Source organism: Falco naumanni, chromosome 8, assembly GCF_017639655.2.
Source record: "Falco naumanni isolate bFalNau1 chromosome 8, bFalNau1.pat, whole genome shotgun sequence".
Taxonomy (NCBI): domain Eukaryota; kingdom Metazoa; phylum Chordata; class Aves; order Falconiformes; family Falconidae; genus Falco; species Falco naumanni.
The window spans coordinates 373,257-392,423 of NC_054061.1; the positions used below are offsets into that span (position 1 = coordinate 373,257).

Sequence of the window (19,167 nt, forward strand, 5' to 3'; positions counted from 1 at the left end):
TCTTGGATCAGCGAATATACCGATTATACATATTTGAAACTATAACTAAATATAAAAATATATTAGGTTTTTTATTTTATCAGATGATCTTTCTCATTTCTATTACACAAATAATCTGGCCACTTTAAGTAAAAATCAAATTTTTAGAGTGGCTTAGTAAATATTTAAATTTTGTGATACAGAAAATTGTTAAGGTGCACATAGAAAAGGCTACTACAGCTTCTAAACGTTTTAAAATATAGTTATCAATGGCAACAAGGAGAAATTCACAAGACCTATGGTAATTTTATGGCACACTAGTAATTCAGTATGAAGGGATGCAGCCTTACAAAGACAGAAAGTCTGACGTACAACTCTAAGACCACAATATCAGTAGCGGAGCCTTCCTGCTCTCCAGGAAAGAGGATGAACCAGTCAGTGACAGGTGATGTGAAAATGGGTCTCTAACCACAGGAGTTTGGAGCCTGGATATCCAGAGTTACGGTCAGCTGGTGCAGCTGCTCTGCTTTACTGCCTGCATGACGGTAAACATTTCACTGAAGAGATTTCTAGATTCGATACAGGAAAACAGAACAAAACCAGACCACTGGGAATAATTACACGTCTGCCTCTTCAGTCAATGGTATTTTTCCATATATATACTTGCATGATGATAGATTTAAGTGTATAGAAAATGTGAGTTTCTCCACATAGAAGTAAACTTTTCTTAAGCTATGCATATTTTCCTGAAAATTTCCTGATGGGCAGTCAGGACTGATCTTCTTGGCATCAATGCAGCCCATGACTCTTATAGTTATGGCTGTTGCATTTTATGCAAAAATCAGGCTTCCCCCCCCCACCCTCCCCCCCATTATATAAAATAACCTGCTCATTTACATCCAGTTAGGATTGGGTTAACTTTCTATGAATCTGCATATCCAACACTTTTTGCACATATACCAAAGTATTTGTTTCATTTGCCTCTATCTAAATTAGATTTGAGTGTTCTCCCACCCACCCTGGACCTTAAAAAAAGGCCAATTTTTTATGGTCACTTTGACAGTTGAAAGTTATCAGGTTAGAAAAGCCCATCCCATTTTCACATGAATATACTCAAGGATTAATGTCTAGAGGTCATTTAGGAAAGCTACAAGCTGCCCCACCTTAAAAAACCAGCTGTACAATAGGCATCTTGAAGTATTACAAAAAAATTATGTAAGAAAAAATGAACAAGCCTAGTTCACGGTATATAAAGTTAAAGGAAATTGCTAAAACCAGACAGTAATAGCTATAAAAGGCACAACTTCCCTTTTCTGATATACACTTGTAAACTTTCTTAAGGTTACATGCATAAACCAAAATGCTACCTTAACTTTTTAAAAAAAAATATCCAAAACACTTTACTAAAAAAAAAAAAAAAAAAAAAAAAAAGCCTAGAAAATTGTCTCCAGCCAACTGCAGAAATTAATTAGCAGAAAGTTTGTAACACAGCCTCAGATCTTGTCACCGGTGGTTTTGATGCATCCATGGATGTTGCACGAGGGGAGAGAGAAAATTTCTGACAAGTAAGATTTATTTTCCTTTCCTTTCTCTCCAATAATTTACCAAATGTGAGAAATACGCTGCTTCTATAGCCTAAATCTTGGCCCTCTGTAAACCACATGTAGTGCATAATTACAAAAGAAACACCGCTGCAAGGACAAAATTAACAAGTTCTGTTGTTTGTTTTTTTTCTTTACAAAAAAACCCTATCATTTGACGTTTTCTTAAGGCAACCCTTTTGTATTAAGGCAGTCACTTTTGATGAAATAAGAGCTTCTTGATATTTCCATTTGAATATTTTGGTATCTGATTGCTGATGATTTCTGCCAACATTTCTGGGAATTCAATACTCATGGACTTATCCAAAAATGTCTGGAAGCAAAAGCTCAGAAGATTTTCAACCACCTACAAGTGACAAAGCAAAGAATTACTTTCACACGAACACATGCAGAAGAACTATAAACCTACACTCTTCCTTCCTTCCCAACTCTTGCACGTGCTGCCAGCCACCTACCACCAGCACACCTCACACCCTGCTCAGATAATACTTGCAACTCAGGGCAGACATGCACTATTACCCTCACTTTAATTAGTAAGTCTTGTAAATGGAATTCTAAAGTAAGACAAGTGAACAGATCCTGCAAGGTCTTTAGAAATACTGAAGCGATTTTTTATCAATTCCCAGACTAGCATATAAACATCATACATATGGACAAGCTTAGTAAGATCCTTCCAGGTGCTTGGTGCAGTAACAACAACAACAACAACAAAAAGTAATTCTGAGGTCTCAAAGTTTCCCTTGCTTTATCCAGCTTAAACACTACTTGGACTACTTTGTACTATACACACAATTTGGAGTACTATACCACAGAAGGAGACAGACTGAATTCTGAAATTCCTTGCAAAATTAGACCACTACAATACTAAGAATAGAACTAATGCATTATTTTAAACATAATTTCAAATAAGTCCACAGATTCTTGAATAGTTTGCCTCCGAGCTAATAGTGTTTTTAAACTTCACATCTCTGCTACTGCTGCAAAACCATTTACGATTTCTGAGTTCCTCCATTTTAAAGCAACACCATTTTTAAAAGCCTGAGAGACTGAGAATTACGCTAGTTATAAAATTAATTGCTGTGGAGTCCACTGTAAAAGTAGCCTGAAAGCACAATGTTCACCTCTTTTAATTAGCCTTTAGTTAGAGAGTAGGGGAGCACAACCACCTCTTCCAACTTCCCCCCCCCCCCCCGGGTATTTATCCCTTTAAATTTAAAAAAAAAAAAAAAAAAAAAGGATAGGGGAGATTACTGTCACGTCCACAAACTTATTTATCTGGAATGTCTAAAGCATTCATTTAAGAACTTACATCATGCATAGAGTCCAACAGTTTAGTCAGTTGATAAAATCGCTGCCAGTTCTGGCTTGAGTTCCCTTCTCTTTTCACTATGGCCTTTCCCAGCTCTTTAATGTACGTCATACGAATTTCTTCAAATAAAGACTGACTCTTCAGGCCTTCCTTGGGAACTGTAACATTGATATGAACCTTTAACACATTATACATCTATGAATTGTGTCATTATTTAAGTTCTCTTACCTTAGTTACACAAAAATGACCAAAGGAAAAAGGACTTGGACTTCATGAAGTATCAGCTGAGAGACAAGGAAAGGGAGCAGAAACTGAGACAGTTGAAAAGTTGAACAAATAGCACAGGACTGCTGGCAAAATATAACATAAAAAAACCCCAAAGGTAACCCAACAAGGAATAGAAGGAAGTGAACTGTACCATGGAGGCAACAACACTAAGCCATGGAACTGCCTTGCTGAAGGACCACCAGGGATGGTGTTCCACTGTTCTCCACGTCTGGGAAAATGTGACATTGGAAAGATTCCATAAAAATTCTCTGTGCCGAGGGAAGAGCAAGGTTAGGATCACAAGATGGCTTGGCTTGGCAAGGATCTTGAAAGATCATTTAGTTCCAAGCCTCCTGACATGGATCAAATAACGCATCTGGGCAAGGCAGTAACAGAGAGACTGGGCAACAAACTGAGTGCCCAAGCCAGCAAGGACTCAGGTCTTGGGCACAGCTTCTTGGAATAGGGATGGGACATCAGGATAGTGCCAGTGAGACGAGGAGCTGTGGGCTGGAAACCCAAGGAGTGAGGACTGAGGCCCGTATTCAGACTCAAATCCATGTTAAGTCCCTGTGCTCACATCGTCCTACTAGGATGATCATTCTTAAAGGCCAAGAGCTAGTAAGCAAATCAGGTCAAATCAAGCGTATGGACCCCAGTGGTCCTTAAGATGCTTGACTTGAAGCCTTTCATTATCTTGGCAAAGTGAATAGAAAGAGCTGGAGATAGAGAGAGCGCTGAGACAGAGCTAACTGAAAGCAAGAGAGGAGGAAGGAGGCCCCTAAAGCACACTCCCTTCCTTACAGACCCCAACCCTCACCGCACTGTCAGCATCTCCCAGATGTTGGGAGTGAAGATCTTCTCTGCCTTGTCTACACAGGAGATGACAACATGTCAATTGTTGCTTCAGTAATTTAAATGGAAAAGGTCTGAGAGCTACATCTATGTGAGCTACACGTCTAGACCCGCATGGGATTCCTCCTCTTCTCTTGGAAAACTTACGCAGAAACACAATAAACATAAATTAAAATTGTGAAGTAACGGATTTATCTATACAAATTTCAGCTATTCAATTTTCAGAAGTTCCACAATATACCGCTTACAAGACGTACATACTTGAAATGTGAAAATATATTGTCCTTCACCTTAAATACAACAAAGAGGCCCTTCTGCTGGTTAACGTCAGTGCCTGCCGTACTCCACTCGTGAATGGGCTTAATTCTACAAGAGCTGTCTGTCTCTTCACCATCTCTGCCGTGGAAATTCTTTAAAGGAAATTTCCAATTCCTGTAAGGAAAATTGGCCTACACCACATCAAAAACTCTTGAGGAATTTCTGGGAGAGATTTCAGAAACGGCTTTGAATCTGCAGTTTCAGGGAAGTTTCAAGCTCCTACAAAGCCCACAGTAGTGTGGAACTGGAAGCTTCCTCTGAGAAGAGCCCTTGTTCCAGTCCTGGGCTTGGCAGGCGAGGTGTGCTGGTCCTGCGGAGGAGCTGGTCAGGCGGTGAGCTGTGCCCGACACCGCTCCCACCTGCACCTGGCACCCTGGGCTTCCCTGAGCATCTTATGCTATGTGGTGACATCCCCCTGCTTTCATTAGGGAAAAGCCACAGCTAATGAGTTCTCATTTGATTGACGCTGTCATTCACTGGAAATACTTAAGGTCAGGAATGTTTGAACCCTCGGTGCAATAAACTGTTTAAACTTCTAAAAATACCTACTCTTCATCTCGTAGAAGTACTACGTTGAACAATCTTTACTTGCATTGCTGCTCTTACTGATAATTCGAAAGCGTACCAGCATACCTGCCACCACACTAAAACAAAAATAATCTGTCAAGAAGACTCAGCAAAGGCTCCAGAAAATGACAGTCACTGCTTCAGATTCGGCTGTCTCGGTCCTGGGGGGCTGCAGGTACCACCGTGTCAGCCACAGCACAGGCAGGAACACGCTCTAACTGCTCAGACGCGTGGAGCGACACCTGGCTCACGCCTACTCACAGCATGCACACGTACTCTTTGCTACGGCGAGCCCCTTCCTCGAGGGGCTACAGCCCTACAGTGCACGAGGAGGAAACAGTCACTAGGTACCAGTGAGTGTCAATACAGGGTAAAAACAACAACGTAAAAGTTAATTTACATAACGTCTCATATTAGTTTATTTCTGTATATTCTAAAAGGATTATCCTGACACCCTACTTTGACCTTTCATGCAGTACAGACAACAGGAATTTACTAAGCTGTGACTTGTTTTAACTATAGCATATCCTATCGAAAGACATAAACCCCACCATGTAGTGTACTATATAAATCTATCCTACGATATGTATCGTAAATCTGCCATATACTTTTTAGAGGCAAATGCAAAAAGCCGTATTTGTACTTAACAGTTTTTAAACAACTTCTGGAGGAGTTTGATAACTTTTTTTTGGGGAAGCTGCTTCACTGGATCAGAACCTCCTTACAGGTGGTGGTGTTTTTTTGGGGATTTTTTTTGTTTTGGTTGGTTCGGTTTTAAATATTTCATGGGCATGAAGTTATAGCTTTGCCCATTTCTCTGTGTCCTGAACTACTCAGCCTGTTTGTGATTTGCATATTTTTGAAGAATTTTAAATTGCAATTCTGAGTTAGGCACCTCTGTTGGAGTTGTGAAGTTTTGAACACAATCCATAGTACCTTAGCATAAACGTCTTACCTGCTAAAAGCAGAACTTCCTTCACTAACCCTAAATAGTCAGGTGCCAAGAAACACGTTCTAGCTTTTATTTGCCACCAGATGCCTAACGCAATTTTAAACTACACATCCACACTCATAATACTAGCAAGTTAAAACTTACATTGTCACATAGGCATTTAACCATTCACTTACCTGTAGAGAGGAGAAGTAATGTTTTCATGCAGAGATACTCTTCATACGAGACCTGTAGCCGTGATAGCTCTCGGGCAACCATAAGCATGTGTTTGCATTGTTCATACATACATGGTAGATTCATTCTCTGTCTGATAAATAAAAGCATAAAAAATAGTTAAAACATCTAGATATTTAAAAGTTGTATATCCAAGTTCTTCCACGCTTCATTCAGGAGCAGCAGCATTGTAGAGGAAGATGATAAACTAGTACATGATGTATCTCACAGCAAAATTACATTCGGTTTTTCTCCAGTGAACCCATTCAGGTTGACTGTCTTGGTCGCCACTACAAACACTGGCCCACAACTGCAGCACAAGGGGAGCGTGATGTATTAAATCCCAGTGTTATAAAGGAAGCCTGTCTTTACCAAGCACCGATCAATAAGCTGTTATCCACAGCCAACACAACAGTTCAGCACAAACTCGACAAAGATCAGGTCGCTGTGAGACAAAGCTCTCCAAGTCTGGCAGTCTTAAAGTATTTAATCTGTGTAAAGCAGGGGTCCTCAAACTACGGCCTGTGGACCGGATACAGCTCCCCAGGGTCCTCAATCCTGCCCCCAGTATTTACAGAACCCCCCTGCTCCCCCCCGCCGGGGGCTGGGGGGGAAAACCAAGCAGCTGCAGATGGCTGCCTGCCACTTCATCCGTGCCGGCCCCCTGGTTAAAAAGTTTGAGGACCCCTGGTGTAAAGAAACATGATGGTATACTACACTAGAGAGATTTCTCCAGTTCTTTCCAGACTTTTGAGAAGTTCACTTAAATTGAATAGATATTTGCTTACTAGTGATAGCATCAACTTTCTGTAACTTCTCAATTTTCAAAGTGACTTTATACTTCTCGTATCCTTTTATATTCTTAAAGCAATGCCTAGTACTGTAATTAAATTGAATTACCTTTGTACTGTAATTAATAATAAGGTTTCTAACCATAAATGGAAAGACACATCAACAACCAAAGGAAAAATCTTGGAAAGCACTTACTTGAAATCAGAATGACAAGCATTACGTATTTATATATTCTTTTCATTTTATATTTTCTATTTTAATGAAACCCTGCACCAAGAAAGGAACTCCTCCTTTTATTTAGTACCTCACCTGATGCAATGATCCTCTTTACATGAGCTTTTACGGCAGGTTACTGTGAATACTGCTGGATTACAGTTTTGGGTGGGAAATGAACAAGAAGAACAAAATAATTCTGAAGAGTGTAAGAGAGTTTGATGCTTTTCCATGTAACTTTTGTAGAGAAACAGTAAGCAAAATAGTACTTTTCAAATGCAATGACTACACAATCTCTCTACAGTGATGCTAGCAATTTAATTTTCATTGTGTGTCAGCTTTTATAAAACATCACCTATTTGATATTATAATCTAAACAAAGACACAGACAGAACTGAATCCCAGTATAAGTTAAGAGTAAGATTTGGTTTATTAAACTACTACAATTCCTCCAAAGGTGCTATCATTTTCCAGTTCTCCCTTCCTTCGCCCTGCAAGAGAATTCTGTAATTTACCCTCAACAAGCATCCTTGTGATGAATGAAATGAAAACAAGAAGAAACATGCACCTTTCTCAAGGTGCAAACGCCTAAGAATTCAGATGGATCTTGAAAGGCAGCAAGAAATACAAGCTACCGAAACTGTTAAAACCAACTCAAATACAAGTCTAAAACCCCATCATTTCCAAATGCATGCTGTTGGACATTTCCTTCAGTGGAAAATGATCCTGTGGCACTGCACTGCACACAAATGGTACCTACTGCTATACATACATGCATGCATGTACACAAATCTAGAAACACTGACATTATGTTTTGAGTTCAATAATCAAGGAGTAACAGTGAGAATACAAAGCGCACAGGAGGTAAACTGCATAAAATAGGAGTAAGTGTAAGAGGTTCAGCTGTAGGATTGTTTCCCAGGGCACTTGATACAAAGCCACTCCTTGGCTGTTTGGCAAATTTTCTCCTAACCCCTCTGGGTCATACTGAAGGGCATCTTACATATTTCGAATTGAGTAACTTGAACACATCCTATGACAGGGCTCAGCAGTTTTCCTCATGTAAAACTATGACCATTTCTGGGCAGAAGGTTAAAATAAACATTATGAAATGGGTCAGTCTGTGATTTATTTCCATCTGCTGTATATACAATTGCATCCACAAGTCTGAGAATCTGTATGAAGACATGCAAATTTCTGGTAATACCAAGGCTATGCAAATTGCAGTTCTCAAAAAACGAGAGTGAAGCACAGCCTCCCTCCCTTCAGAGAAGCCTGAGTGCACAGATGAGCTCTGCACTATGCCCTCGAGGGCAGTGGATGCAGGCTGTGTCAGAACAAGAGGGAAGCTGATTCATTGGATAGTCCCTTAAGGCTGGCAAGTGGTCTGGGAAGAGGTCCTAGACATTCCCCTCGCAGATCTCCTGGCTGGAGCGCATCAGATGATCTCAGCTGCCACAAGGCTGTGTGTGGAGGGAGGCTGTTCCAGGACCCGGGCGAGTCACTGACCAAACATCCAGTGAAGAGAAGTGGCTTCAGGGCACTCTCCTTGCCCCCTGCTCTGTTTCACCGGTACCCCTCCCTACAAAGCGCATTTAGCAACTTCCTGAATTCATTTACTCACACAAACCAAATGCAATACTTAAACTAGGTACTAAGCTAATTAAAATAGATGCTACACTTAACGATGACATCACATATGATTTCTTCTTAGCAGAAACTGTCTACAGAACCATATGGACTTTGTGGAGTCTTCAAGTAAAGCTCTGGTGGCCACCAGGGCTGGCAATCAGGGGGAGCTGTAGGGTCTGGCAGCTGCCTGTACCCCACAGAGCCAAGCAGCTGCTGGCACAGGAGGCAGAGCCAGTGTGGAGCCCCTGGGAGATCCCAGTGACGCCAGGCAGGTCCCAGCAGTTCAGTGCTTTAGCAGTTATCGCTATTCCTATAGATTGAGACTAACTGACTAACGGTATTTTATCACTTTTGAAGGGATCCTGCTTTAGTGATTGTAAATCTAGTCCGATTTGAATTGCCTTCTTGCAAGTATCCAGTATTCCTCTGCTTTTGTAACCAGCTGCCTTGGCAAGGAACACGCTAGTTGAGCTGTAAGTTTTAGCTCTGTGAAAGCCCATGTAATAATGTACATGGGATGTACATACGCATTCTCTGTGGGATGCATGTTGATGATAAAAGCATGTGATTATTTTCAACACTGCTGTGAGTCATTCAGTTCAGCTAAGTCTATAAAAGAATAAAAATCAGTAAACAAGATGCTGGTATTCTGAAAAACAGATGATACCAACTCCACAGAATTAGTTACAAAAGAATGTTCGGAAACAATTCTGGGAATAAGAGAACCGATAAACCCCTGCTTATAGAACTGTAACCACTTGTTATTTTCCTTCTATTCAAGTAACACCAATACAGATATTCTGTATGGCATGTAATGTTATAATGGCAAATGAGACCATGGAACTGACCTCAAACCTAAGAGCAAAGAGCTAAGATGACGAGTATGCAAACAGAGTCAAAATCCTAAGACACAGACTCCCAAGAACTTCTAAAGCTAGGCAGCGACTAAATGACATTTACTACTTGATGAACACAGTTGTGCACTAGTTAGTTGCTCACTGTAATTCCATGTACACCGTGACATAATGAGAGGCCCAAAGATGACACAGTAATAGTGCCAGTTCCAACAAAAGCATGTTTTGAATCATGAACTGTGCAGTTATACAATAGTAAAAAAAATCACAGGTTTATACAATCTCCAAATACTAAACGATAGCCTAAAGCCTGATTTATTAAGCTGCCAAGCTTTTTCAACAACTTGAATTGAGTTTTGTGTGTGTATAAAAACACATACATTAGATATAAAACTACCAGCTAGTATAGACATAACTCCATTAAAAAAATACCATTTTTCTTGTTCTGAAACATAAAATTATGAGCTTACTGAACAGTCACACACTGATCCATTAAAGCATGTTATTTCTATACAGAAATGAAGTATAGAAATGTAAATCTGAAATATTTTCTGAAGACTTAAAATAACTCAAAATGCATTTTTGCCCCTCACTTGATGAAGAGTAGGAATCCCCTCTCCCCCCAACCTGCCTGGAGATGGAAACCTGTCAAGGGCTGCTCTGGAGTTTTTCCCTGAGCAGAGAATGCAGTGGGGAGGGCAATGGCAGTTTTACACACTGGAGGTGTACTTGTGCAACCCAGAGGCAGCTTTTCTGCTGACTGAAGCGCAAAGGGGGTCGGGCAGTAATTGCCATTCAACAGATCACTGAATGTAAGGGAGCACTAAATGCTTCCCATTTTCCTACCCAGGCTTACCAGTGCCAGCTGTTCAGGTCTGCAGCCCTTGATGCTGTGCAGCCCTTGATGCTGCCCCCTCCCTGAAGGCGAAGGCAGGAAGCAGCCGAGGGACCACCGTGAACTTCCCTGCTTGCGTGCTGCCTGAACTGCCCCCCTGCCCCTAGTTAGCTCCTGAGAGAGAGGCCTTGGCGTCAAGACCTGGATCAACTGGAATAGCCAGGAGTTCAAAAAGCTGGACGCAGGAGGAATGAAGTGACAATATGAAGTAGAAACAATAGCTGGACCTTCAGAACTCATCTGGTCTTTCTGGTTTTTGTGGACAAACAAATTAAAAGCTCCACTGTACAGATGCAGCGTATGCGTATGAAGTGAAAACAACACGGTGTGTACATACGGTGAACCTTTTCTGCACTTGACAAATGCTATGGGAAATAATTTATTTTCATAGACAGCAACTTCATAATCCGCTCTACCAGACACGTTAACTTAGGATGTCCAATATGTGATAAACATTATTCAAATATATTGGATGACTGACCTTCTTTTTGGTTTGGTGTCGTGCCACCCATCCCCCCACCCCCCAAAGAAATGACAGGAGTACAGACATAAAAATGGAATACTCAATAGACTGGTGAAATGACTAGGCTGCCAGCTTAAGACTTAAGAAGAAGAGTGTTTAGTTCTCTTTCCCACCACAGACTGCATCGATCATACTTGGAAAATTCAGTTATGGAGGAATCTACAATAGTACTTAGAATAGCAGAATAGTGACATTCAGCACTACTACAGCTGAAGCTACCTGAGCACTAAGCAAAAAAATATCCATTGATTTCTGGGAAGTTTTTTGTGCATTCACGGTAAGGTATTCATAAACACTAAGGATCTGTTAGCTGAAAATGTAGCATGACAAACCTTTTAATGGATTAGACGGGTTCTTTATGTACAGCCCAGCTACACACAGTTGCCTGAAAAGCGCTGACATGAACTAGTGGATCTTGCTGCTCCATGTATGTAAGCAGTAACTACTCAAGAATAATACTGGACAGGGTCAGTGCAAGGATAAATGCATGAAAGACTGATGTTGCTCAGATGGTTGAGCAGATACATAGAACTAAAGAAAGTCTTATTATCCTCATAAAGGAATCAATCTCCCAATATTTTGCAGTTATGTCCATTTAAATCACCTAGGCTTAGAGAACCCCTCTAAAACAGTGTTTCTCTTCCTGAAGGTGAAGACACTGAATTGTACCAAGTAAGAGGACAAGTCTTCAAAGCTCAGAAACTGAATAAAATAAATGGTTTCTAGAAACCTATTTAAAACCCAAAGAAAATTAAAAGAGAAGTAATTACACTTATCTGTAATCATACAACTAACACAGTGGAAGGCACTGTACGCTCTGTTGTTATGTATTATTCCCCCTGCCTCCATTAACATTAGCTGGGCAACCTTAGCTCTCAGTTGCAGATACGAGGTATTACTGACTTCTTTGCAACCATTACTCAATAACTCACCCTGCATTCACATCCCTGAATACTTCATCTGAGTTAAACTGCTGCAAGCTACAGATAATGATGGCAGTAAGGAAGCGGTTTGAGACCAACTCTAGTTTATTGCTGTAATGAAGACACAAAGGAATATAAAGAAATAATGTGATAAGTTGCCAGTCTGTTTCATTTCTTGATTTACGTTGTACATAGTAGCACTCATACTTTTCTTATGACCCTTCTGAAGGCCAATTGTTTGTAAGTTAAATTAAAGGAATTTTTGGGGTGAAAAGTAGGCTATATGTATTTTTTAAAAATGATACTAATTGAGATCTGAATATGTGTAATTCTATATATACAGTGAGATGTTTATCACTTACACTATCATAGTGTATCACTATGTGATACACTGAATTGTGTTTGATGTGTAAACTCAAATTACACAACAGAACTGCAAACCCATCCATGTCACTATTTGCCACTATTTTGTAAGGCTGAAATAAGTCTGCGTGAGGGGTTCACGTGAGGCTTGCAAGTTCTTTTGCCAACTCCTCCACTTGTTTATACTTCCATTTAAGAAAAACAAGCACATCACCAATCTAAAAGCTGTGGCTTGAAGAGAGGAAGACTTCCTGCAGTTACTGTATTCTAACACAGTATGGGTACAGACATACAATTCTGTTCTAGTCCTCCACTGAAATAATGCTTTGAATCTGCAATTAATAGATACGAAGCCAGAACAAATTCTTAGTTACAAATGAAAAATATTCATATAAAGAACAGACCTACAGAATTGAACTTAGGTCTCTTTATCTGCATGCAGAAATCTGCAACTATTGAATAGGAATCACAAAAATCTGATGCAGACTGCTTCAGTTAACTGTACAAATGACCATGATCCTAGACTTCAGACAATCAAAATTAAGGTTCCAATTCTGTTACACATGCAACACCTACGCCTAACTGTATTTAGTGGAACCAAGCTCTAAAATTTACAAGGAAAACTCACTTTTTCCCTATTATTCCAGAGAATTCACTGTAGTGTTACCAAATATTACAACTGTTCTTAGAATTATCAAACAACGAAGTTTTTTTGACTTTGAGAGGTGCTACTCTACCCATTTATTTTATAATGGTTAAATTAAGAAATATCGGATTCTTTCATCAAATAAAGTTAACTTACTACTCTACCTTGGACCTGTTTGTAGCATACCTAAAATGTTAGGCAAGAGCTTTAGGGGTGGTGGTGGTGCTGGTGCTGGGAAGGAGTTGTTTGGGTGAAAGGTCACAAAGATGTGTATCAGAAAGTAGCACTGAATAAAACCCCCGAATGGTTTAGGGAATATCATGTACTGCAGCACTGTCTTTTGAATGATGTATCAAGCAGAGAGAGTGGACACATCTGATCATTAAAATCAAAGTGCATTTTTTTCTTGATGACTGTGATGTCTGTCGTCCTACCCAACATTTTAGCATTAGTGCTTGGTGCTTCCCCAGTGGCATGGCCCCTCTGGCTTTCCCTGCGGTACTGTGCTTCGTAAGCTTCTTATAACTCATGCAGTGGTTTTATATATTATTCAGTATTTGTCATGTTTAACTCAGAGGTGGCTATATCTTATCGATGAACGGTACATAAAAAGTTACAACCAGGGAGAGTTTTATTGGGAACGTGTAGAATAGTGGAGAAGAAATTGCAGTTCTCTCAGTCTACATATTGTATTGAAAACAAATGTCATGTTGATAAACAATTTATGTACCGAACCCGTAACTAGAATGAAATGGAGAATATTTACTGTAATAGGATTACCCTTGCAGGATTTTTTAGGAGTACCTAATACTTAACTTGGAAAGCTCTGGTTTTGAGCCATGGATAAAACAGCAGGAGGCCTCTGACTTAAAGTAAATTAGATACTATTACACCTATTAGTGAAAACATCAATTACTTTGATTCTACCACAGAGACCATTTTACTCCAGAGACATATTCTAAGAAGTTTAATGAACATAAGTACACAGATTGGTCTTCACCTGTCATCTGCTCCTCACTTTTTTAAAAAAAAATACTATTGTAAACAAATGGTTACAGTTTATAAAAGCCTGGACAAATATTTAAATTGAAAAAAACCCCTTAACGGGAATAAAGAAACATGAAAAAGAAGTACTCTGAAATGTAAATGTCTAATTACATAGAAACCATAACAATTATTATTACTTTTTTTAAACAGAGAATGGATTTGGGGCATCTGATACTGAAGTGCAATAGGAACAAAAATACTACAACTACTGTCCCAAAGCATGCCAAAAGCACTAGTATTGCCTCCATTTTAAGCACAGTAAAATTGAGACATGAATAAAACCTTGTCATACCTGCATCACTTCTTAAATTCTTGCTGGCGAAACTGCGATGCCAAAAAAAGTTTTTGATTGTATGTGTCAAAGGCCCTTTGTAATCATATTTATTAGTTACAGGCCCCACAAATGGGCTATACCATTTCATGAACAAAAGAAATGGCAAATCCATAGTGATAACATTGCTTTAATTGGAATCTACAGATGGGTAAACTAGGTTTTGAATGGCTCTGGCCAGCAACCTCGAAGATTTACATCCACAAAGCATTTTCAGCAACTAATTCAAAATAGAGACAAAATGCCTTTATAAATATTGCTAACATCACTGGCATTGCAAGACTGAAAGTTCACTTGAAAGGTTTGTTACAGACTACACAGACAACTCTTCCACCTGCTTGAAGAAGCAGCTTTTTAATATATGCACTGAAGGACACAGCTGCTGAAATGGCTTCAAAGGCAGGCAAGCATGACAGCCCATCGGGACCAATTCCCAAATACATCCCCATGGGAGAAGGTTGAGATGGAGGGTTTGCTCTCCAGACTGGAGGCAGAAAGGGATAACCTAACCTGATCTGCTACTACACCTTTGAACTATGCATATTTCTGTGCAAAACGTTTTCTCCTTCTGCATGTCAAACTAAGGCTTCTGCCCATCACCTTGACAATCCCAAATTCCCTCTCTCACTCCTCTACAATACAGAATTACTGCACAACACAAGTTTGAAAAATACAAGGAAAAACGATACACGGTACAAGAAAAAAGATGTCCAAATATTCTAGCAAATTCAACTTTCCTTGAAAGGTGATAACAAAGTTCAACAAATTAATACAAATCAAATATTTTTTGCCATTTGTAGCTTTGTCTTTTTAGCCAGATTTTAATCAGGCTCAGATATAAATGTTAACTGATCGAGAATTCCATGAAACTGGTAGGACCGTACCATCACTTTTACACAATAACCATCCAGAACATTACGCAATTTGCCAAACTTTTCTCTCCATCCCAGATATATTTTTAGCTTCAACTGTGTCGGCTCTGATAAAATGAAGGATTATAATGAATGCTGCAGGAACAGTCACAATATGGAACATTTCAATACAAACATCTCCCACAAAAACTTCTGGATATAAATACACTTAATAGCAAAAATACCTTTCTTTCATTTGACTTAAAAACACTAAGCAATCTCCTAAAAGAAAAACAAGTTGCAAATGCCAGACTGATTTGTGATCTGTTCCAAGAATTTGCTACCCAGAGATTCTTCTCAAGCGCAAACCCCAGAAATACTGCATGGAGCCTAGTATCACCCTAAGAAACTATGAAAATGACCAATGTCTTACTTACTCGTTAATAATGAGATCTGGTGCAAAGCACAGGAGATTTCCATTGGATTGTTTATATGATCTCCATCCTAACGCGAAAGCCATTAGGAACATCCACGAGTACTGCAGAAGGGTCATTTGGTCATCCAGATGTAAATTTCGGAAACCTGGGAAAAAAATAAAATTGAGCTGTGACAGTATCAGTGGCAAACAAAAGACAAAAACCACCCATAACTTGGAAAAGGACCATGGTTATCAAAAGTCCAACTTCTGCATTATCAATGCAGATTATCACTTTTACAAGTGTACTTCATAAAAATTTCTGTTACTGTGATGACTGTACCTGAAATAACAAAATTTCTTGCAATTTTACAGTCACCTGATTCAGTCAGGATTTTAGACTAGATTTTTGGTGGAAGAAGAAAAGAAATTACAACAGTAAGACATATCTTATGAGAAAGTTCTTGCTGGACAAAGAAATGCACTTTAAAAGGGGTGCAGAATTTCAATGCTATTTTCCAGCTACTAAAGTTACATTCAAATACTTAGTATACTATCAAGCAATCCTTTGCCTATGTAAAATTTCACATATGTAGAAATTCAGTGTTCATAACCACAGGACTCCAGTTACGTTTTCTGGACAATATGACTACGTACAAATCTTGAAAGGTTGGAATAGAAAGCTCCAGTATAACTCAATCTTGATCTGGTTTGAATGTGTAACTGTCAACCATACAAAACATACATAACACTGAAAAATAGCAAAAGAAAGCAACAGAAAGAGTAACTCCTGAACTCTGCATTATGCATTATAGTCACACTTAAGATATATACAGTTCAAAATAAATTCTCAGTACCCAATCTACAAAAGTACATGCACCCCGAAAGCCCTGGGCTCTGACAATCATGGTATTAGTTACATTCTGGACGGACAGAACACCAGATGGCTAAGTCTTAATAGGTACTACAGGTAGTAAAAAGGGATGTTAATATTAAAATAAAAATAAAATAAAAATAATCAAAATGTGTGCACTTAATCTGGAACTGATGGTCAGTTACATAGGTTACAGAAGACAACAATTATATTTAATAAAGATACACTATAATTCGTTGGGCTAGCTTCCAAAAATAACAGTATTTTTCACCTTTTGTGAGGGCAGTCCACTAGACAATAAATGGTTTAATGTCAAATTTTGTTCTTATTCAACAACAGTTGTACAATGACCTTAACAAAATATGTATTGCATTACTCACCATCATTAACTGCTTCTAATCTTATAAGAATACATAGCATGAACAGAGCCAATTAAACAATGAGGAAATGTGTAAAATCTGAAAATTGGTCCCTCCAATAGTCTTAAAATGTTGGCAGCTTTTAATTAGCAACACTACTTCCTATTTGCTGCTAAATGTTGGCAGAATCTAAGTACTGTGCCATATTGAATCATTATTAAGGTCTGAATTCAAGTTGATTTTATTTAATTTTATTAAGCATCTGACATCTGAAGAGCTCGTAACTGCTGGTTCCTGACAATGTGCAAACAGACAGCATTCAGATTAATAAATAATGAAACCCTGGTATGTCTAACAACTTCAGAAAAAGCTTCTGGCTTTGGAGACAGCAGTAACTGCCATTTACCACTTCTGAAATACAAGCAAAGTGTTTCAAAGTTATTTAAAACTTACTGGGTCAAATCTTTGCTCAAACACTTCTCAAGAAATTCTGGAACCCCAACTACAGGGTTTGGCAACCAATGCTGGTTTACTGTTAGTATGTCTGACAGCATACAACCAGGAGCAGTATATGCAAATTAAACACTCATGAAGAACTATCTTAGCAAACAAACAAACAAGATAAAAAGTGATAAGAATAGCTCCTATTGATGTCATTGTTAAAGAGAAGATTGGCATTTTCCTTAAGAGCATATGTCCTCACCTGAAGGCTTTGTCTAATTAGGGAAACTTTTCAGAAGAGATTACGAACACACAACTGTTTTACAAAAAGGGTACCTAAATCTGTGTTGGTGAATACCAGATGGTCTCCTAAAGATCTGTCCCAGAAGAAAGTGTGTGCATGTGAACTTCTAATGTAGATCTTAGCTAATTCAGCTTAATTCACTATTGCAGAATAGCCCTCAGACATTCAAGTGTCTTTATTCACATCTCTACTGGTCACATGTTTGAGTTTACCAGCCTTTCTTTTCCACTGTTAATTTATTGTCCCTGACTCAAAAGAGGCACCACTACGACTCATAAATTTAATTCTCAGACTTTTTCTTTTTTTTTTGGCAGATTTATTCTGTGGTGTTATTATTGGGCCACATGCGCATGATGGAGGTCTTTTTGCTAGGGTTTGTGCAATCAGGTAGTCGATGGAACTGAGTAAAAGTGAAAGGGAGGAAAACGCCAGCCTTTTCTCTGCCAGGAATAAACAGATCTACAGCTTTACTTTTGGCCCTGGCCTCTCCCCAGAGACACGCTATGGGATGCTATGTGTTATGTGCGAGGCGGGAGATCTGACATCACTTCTTCAGTGAGGCAGCTGCTAACTGTGTCTTCAGGAGGGAGCCAAGATAGCACCAAACCTTCCACATTCCCCAGGTGACAGGCAGTTTATAATCGCGTAGCTACAGTGCTTGAGAGAAAATGAACACCTTGACTTCCATGCTGAAACTGGACACTCAAATGTCTATTCCCAGCCAGGAAAAAACTACAGATGTGGTGAGGGGTGGTAAAAAAAGAACCATACACAAATGCAGGCCCAGACAAGCCATTACAGCAGTACCAGTCTGTAAAAGTCAGGAGAACCTCATTGCTGAAAGTATTCAAGAAGTAATTATTTAAGAGGTGGAGCTAGAGCTCATAAAAATAGTTGTCTATATTACTTCTAAAGCCAAATCTCCATTTTAATATAAATTTTAACACTCAGTGGTCCAAGGGTTCATGGAAAATGACCTAACTTGTAATTGTAGTAAATACATTTTTGCATCTGTATTTTTCCCTGCTTTTCCACTCCAGTGAGACATGAGTAAGCCCAAACATTACTAAAACTTCATCTGCAAAGGCTCTGAAGGAGACCAAATACAAAAGGCAGATTTTAAGCACAATAAAAAGACTACACTTTGTAATTAATGTATTTGCCTGTTACCTGGTATTGCCTTTGCCCACTTCACTGCAGCTACTACTTGCCGGCCTCCCAACATGTTGAGTGTTGACAGTATCCTCCAGCTGGAGTCTGGCAGCGTGCTGTCGTAGCCCGAGTACAGCACCTCCGGCTCAATCACCTCCAGCAGGGAAACCAGGGTCGGGGTCAGCTGCGGCAGGGACGCAGGAACGATGCTCTTGTTTCCAGGAGTTTCAGAAACATCCCGTGTTCCTGTTACGTTAGTCTGCTGAATTCCTTTTATCTTCTTCTTTGTTTTTCGAGCTGGGAAAGTTTTGGTAAGTCACAGGTTAGATAATGGAAAGTGACCGCACAGCAATAAAAACGTAACAAAGGAAATGCTGCTGACGTTTTCCTGCAGTTGTAGATCAGGCAACTGAAAATTTTAAAGCATTTTTTTCATAAAACTGCAAATAATGTCACACTAATTCTAATCAAGCTTCCTGTGAAAATCAGTT

The 19,167-nt window shown here is 39.3% G+C and overlaps 1 protein-coding gene across 4 annotated transcripts in view; it reads right to left on the reverse strand.

Annotated features, from left to right (window-relative positions):
- Nucleotides 1–624: 624 nt before the first annotated feature.
- Nucleotides 625–19,167, reverse strand: part of NR3C1 (nuclear receptor subfamily 3 group C member 1) — a 229,927-nt gene continuing 211,384 nt past the window's right edge. For 3 of the 4 annotated variants that reach the window (XM_040604260.1, XM_040604259.1, XM_040604257.1), the window contains 5 exons: nucleotides 18,695–18,973; nucleotides 15,569–15,713; nucleotides 6,025–6,155; nucleotides 2,890–3,047; nucleotides 625–1,926 (listed from right to left, as the gene is read on the reverse strand). In XM_040604260.1, coding sequence (XP_040460194.1) covers nucleotides 1,774–1,926; nucleotides 2,890–3,047; nucleotides 6,025–6,155; nucleotides 15,569–15,713; nucleotides 18,695–18,973 — 866 coding nt within the window. In that variant the 3' untranslated portion in view covers nucleotides 625–1,773. Of the gene's footprint in view, nucleotides 1,927–2,889; nucleotides 3,048–4,301; nucleotides 4,444–6,024; nucleotides 6,156–15,568; nucleotides 15,714–18,694; nucleotides 18,974–19,167 lie in introns of those variants that run through there. The other variant, XM_040604258.1, reaches the window with a different exon arrangement.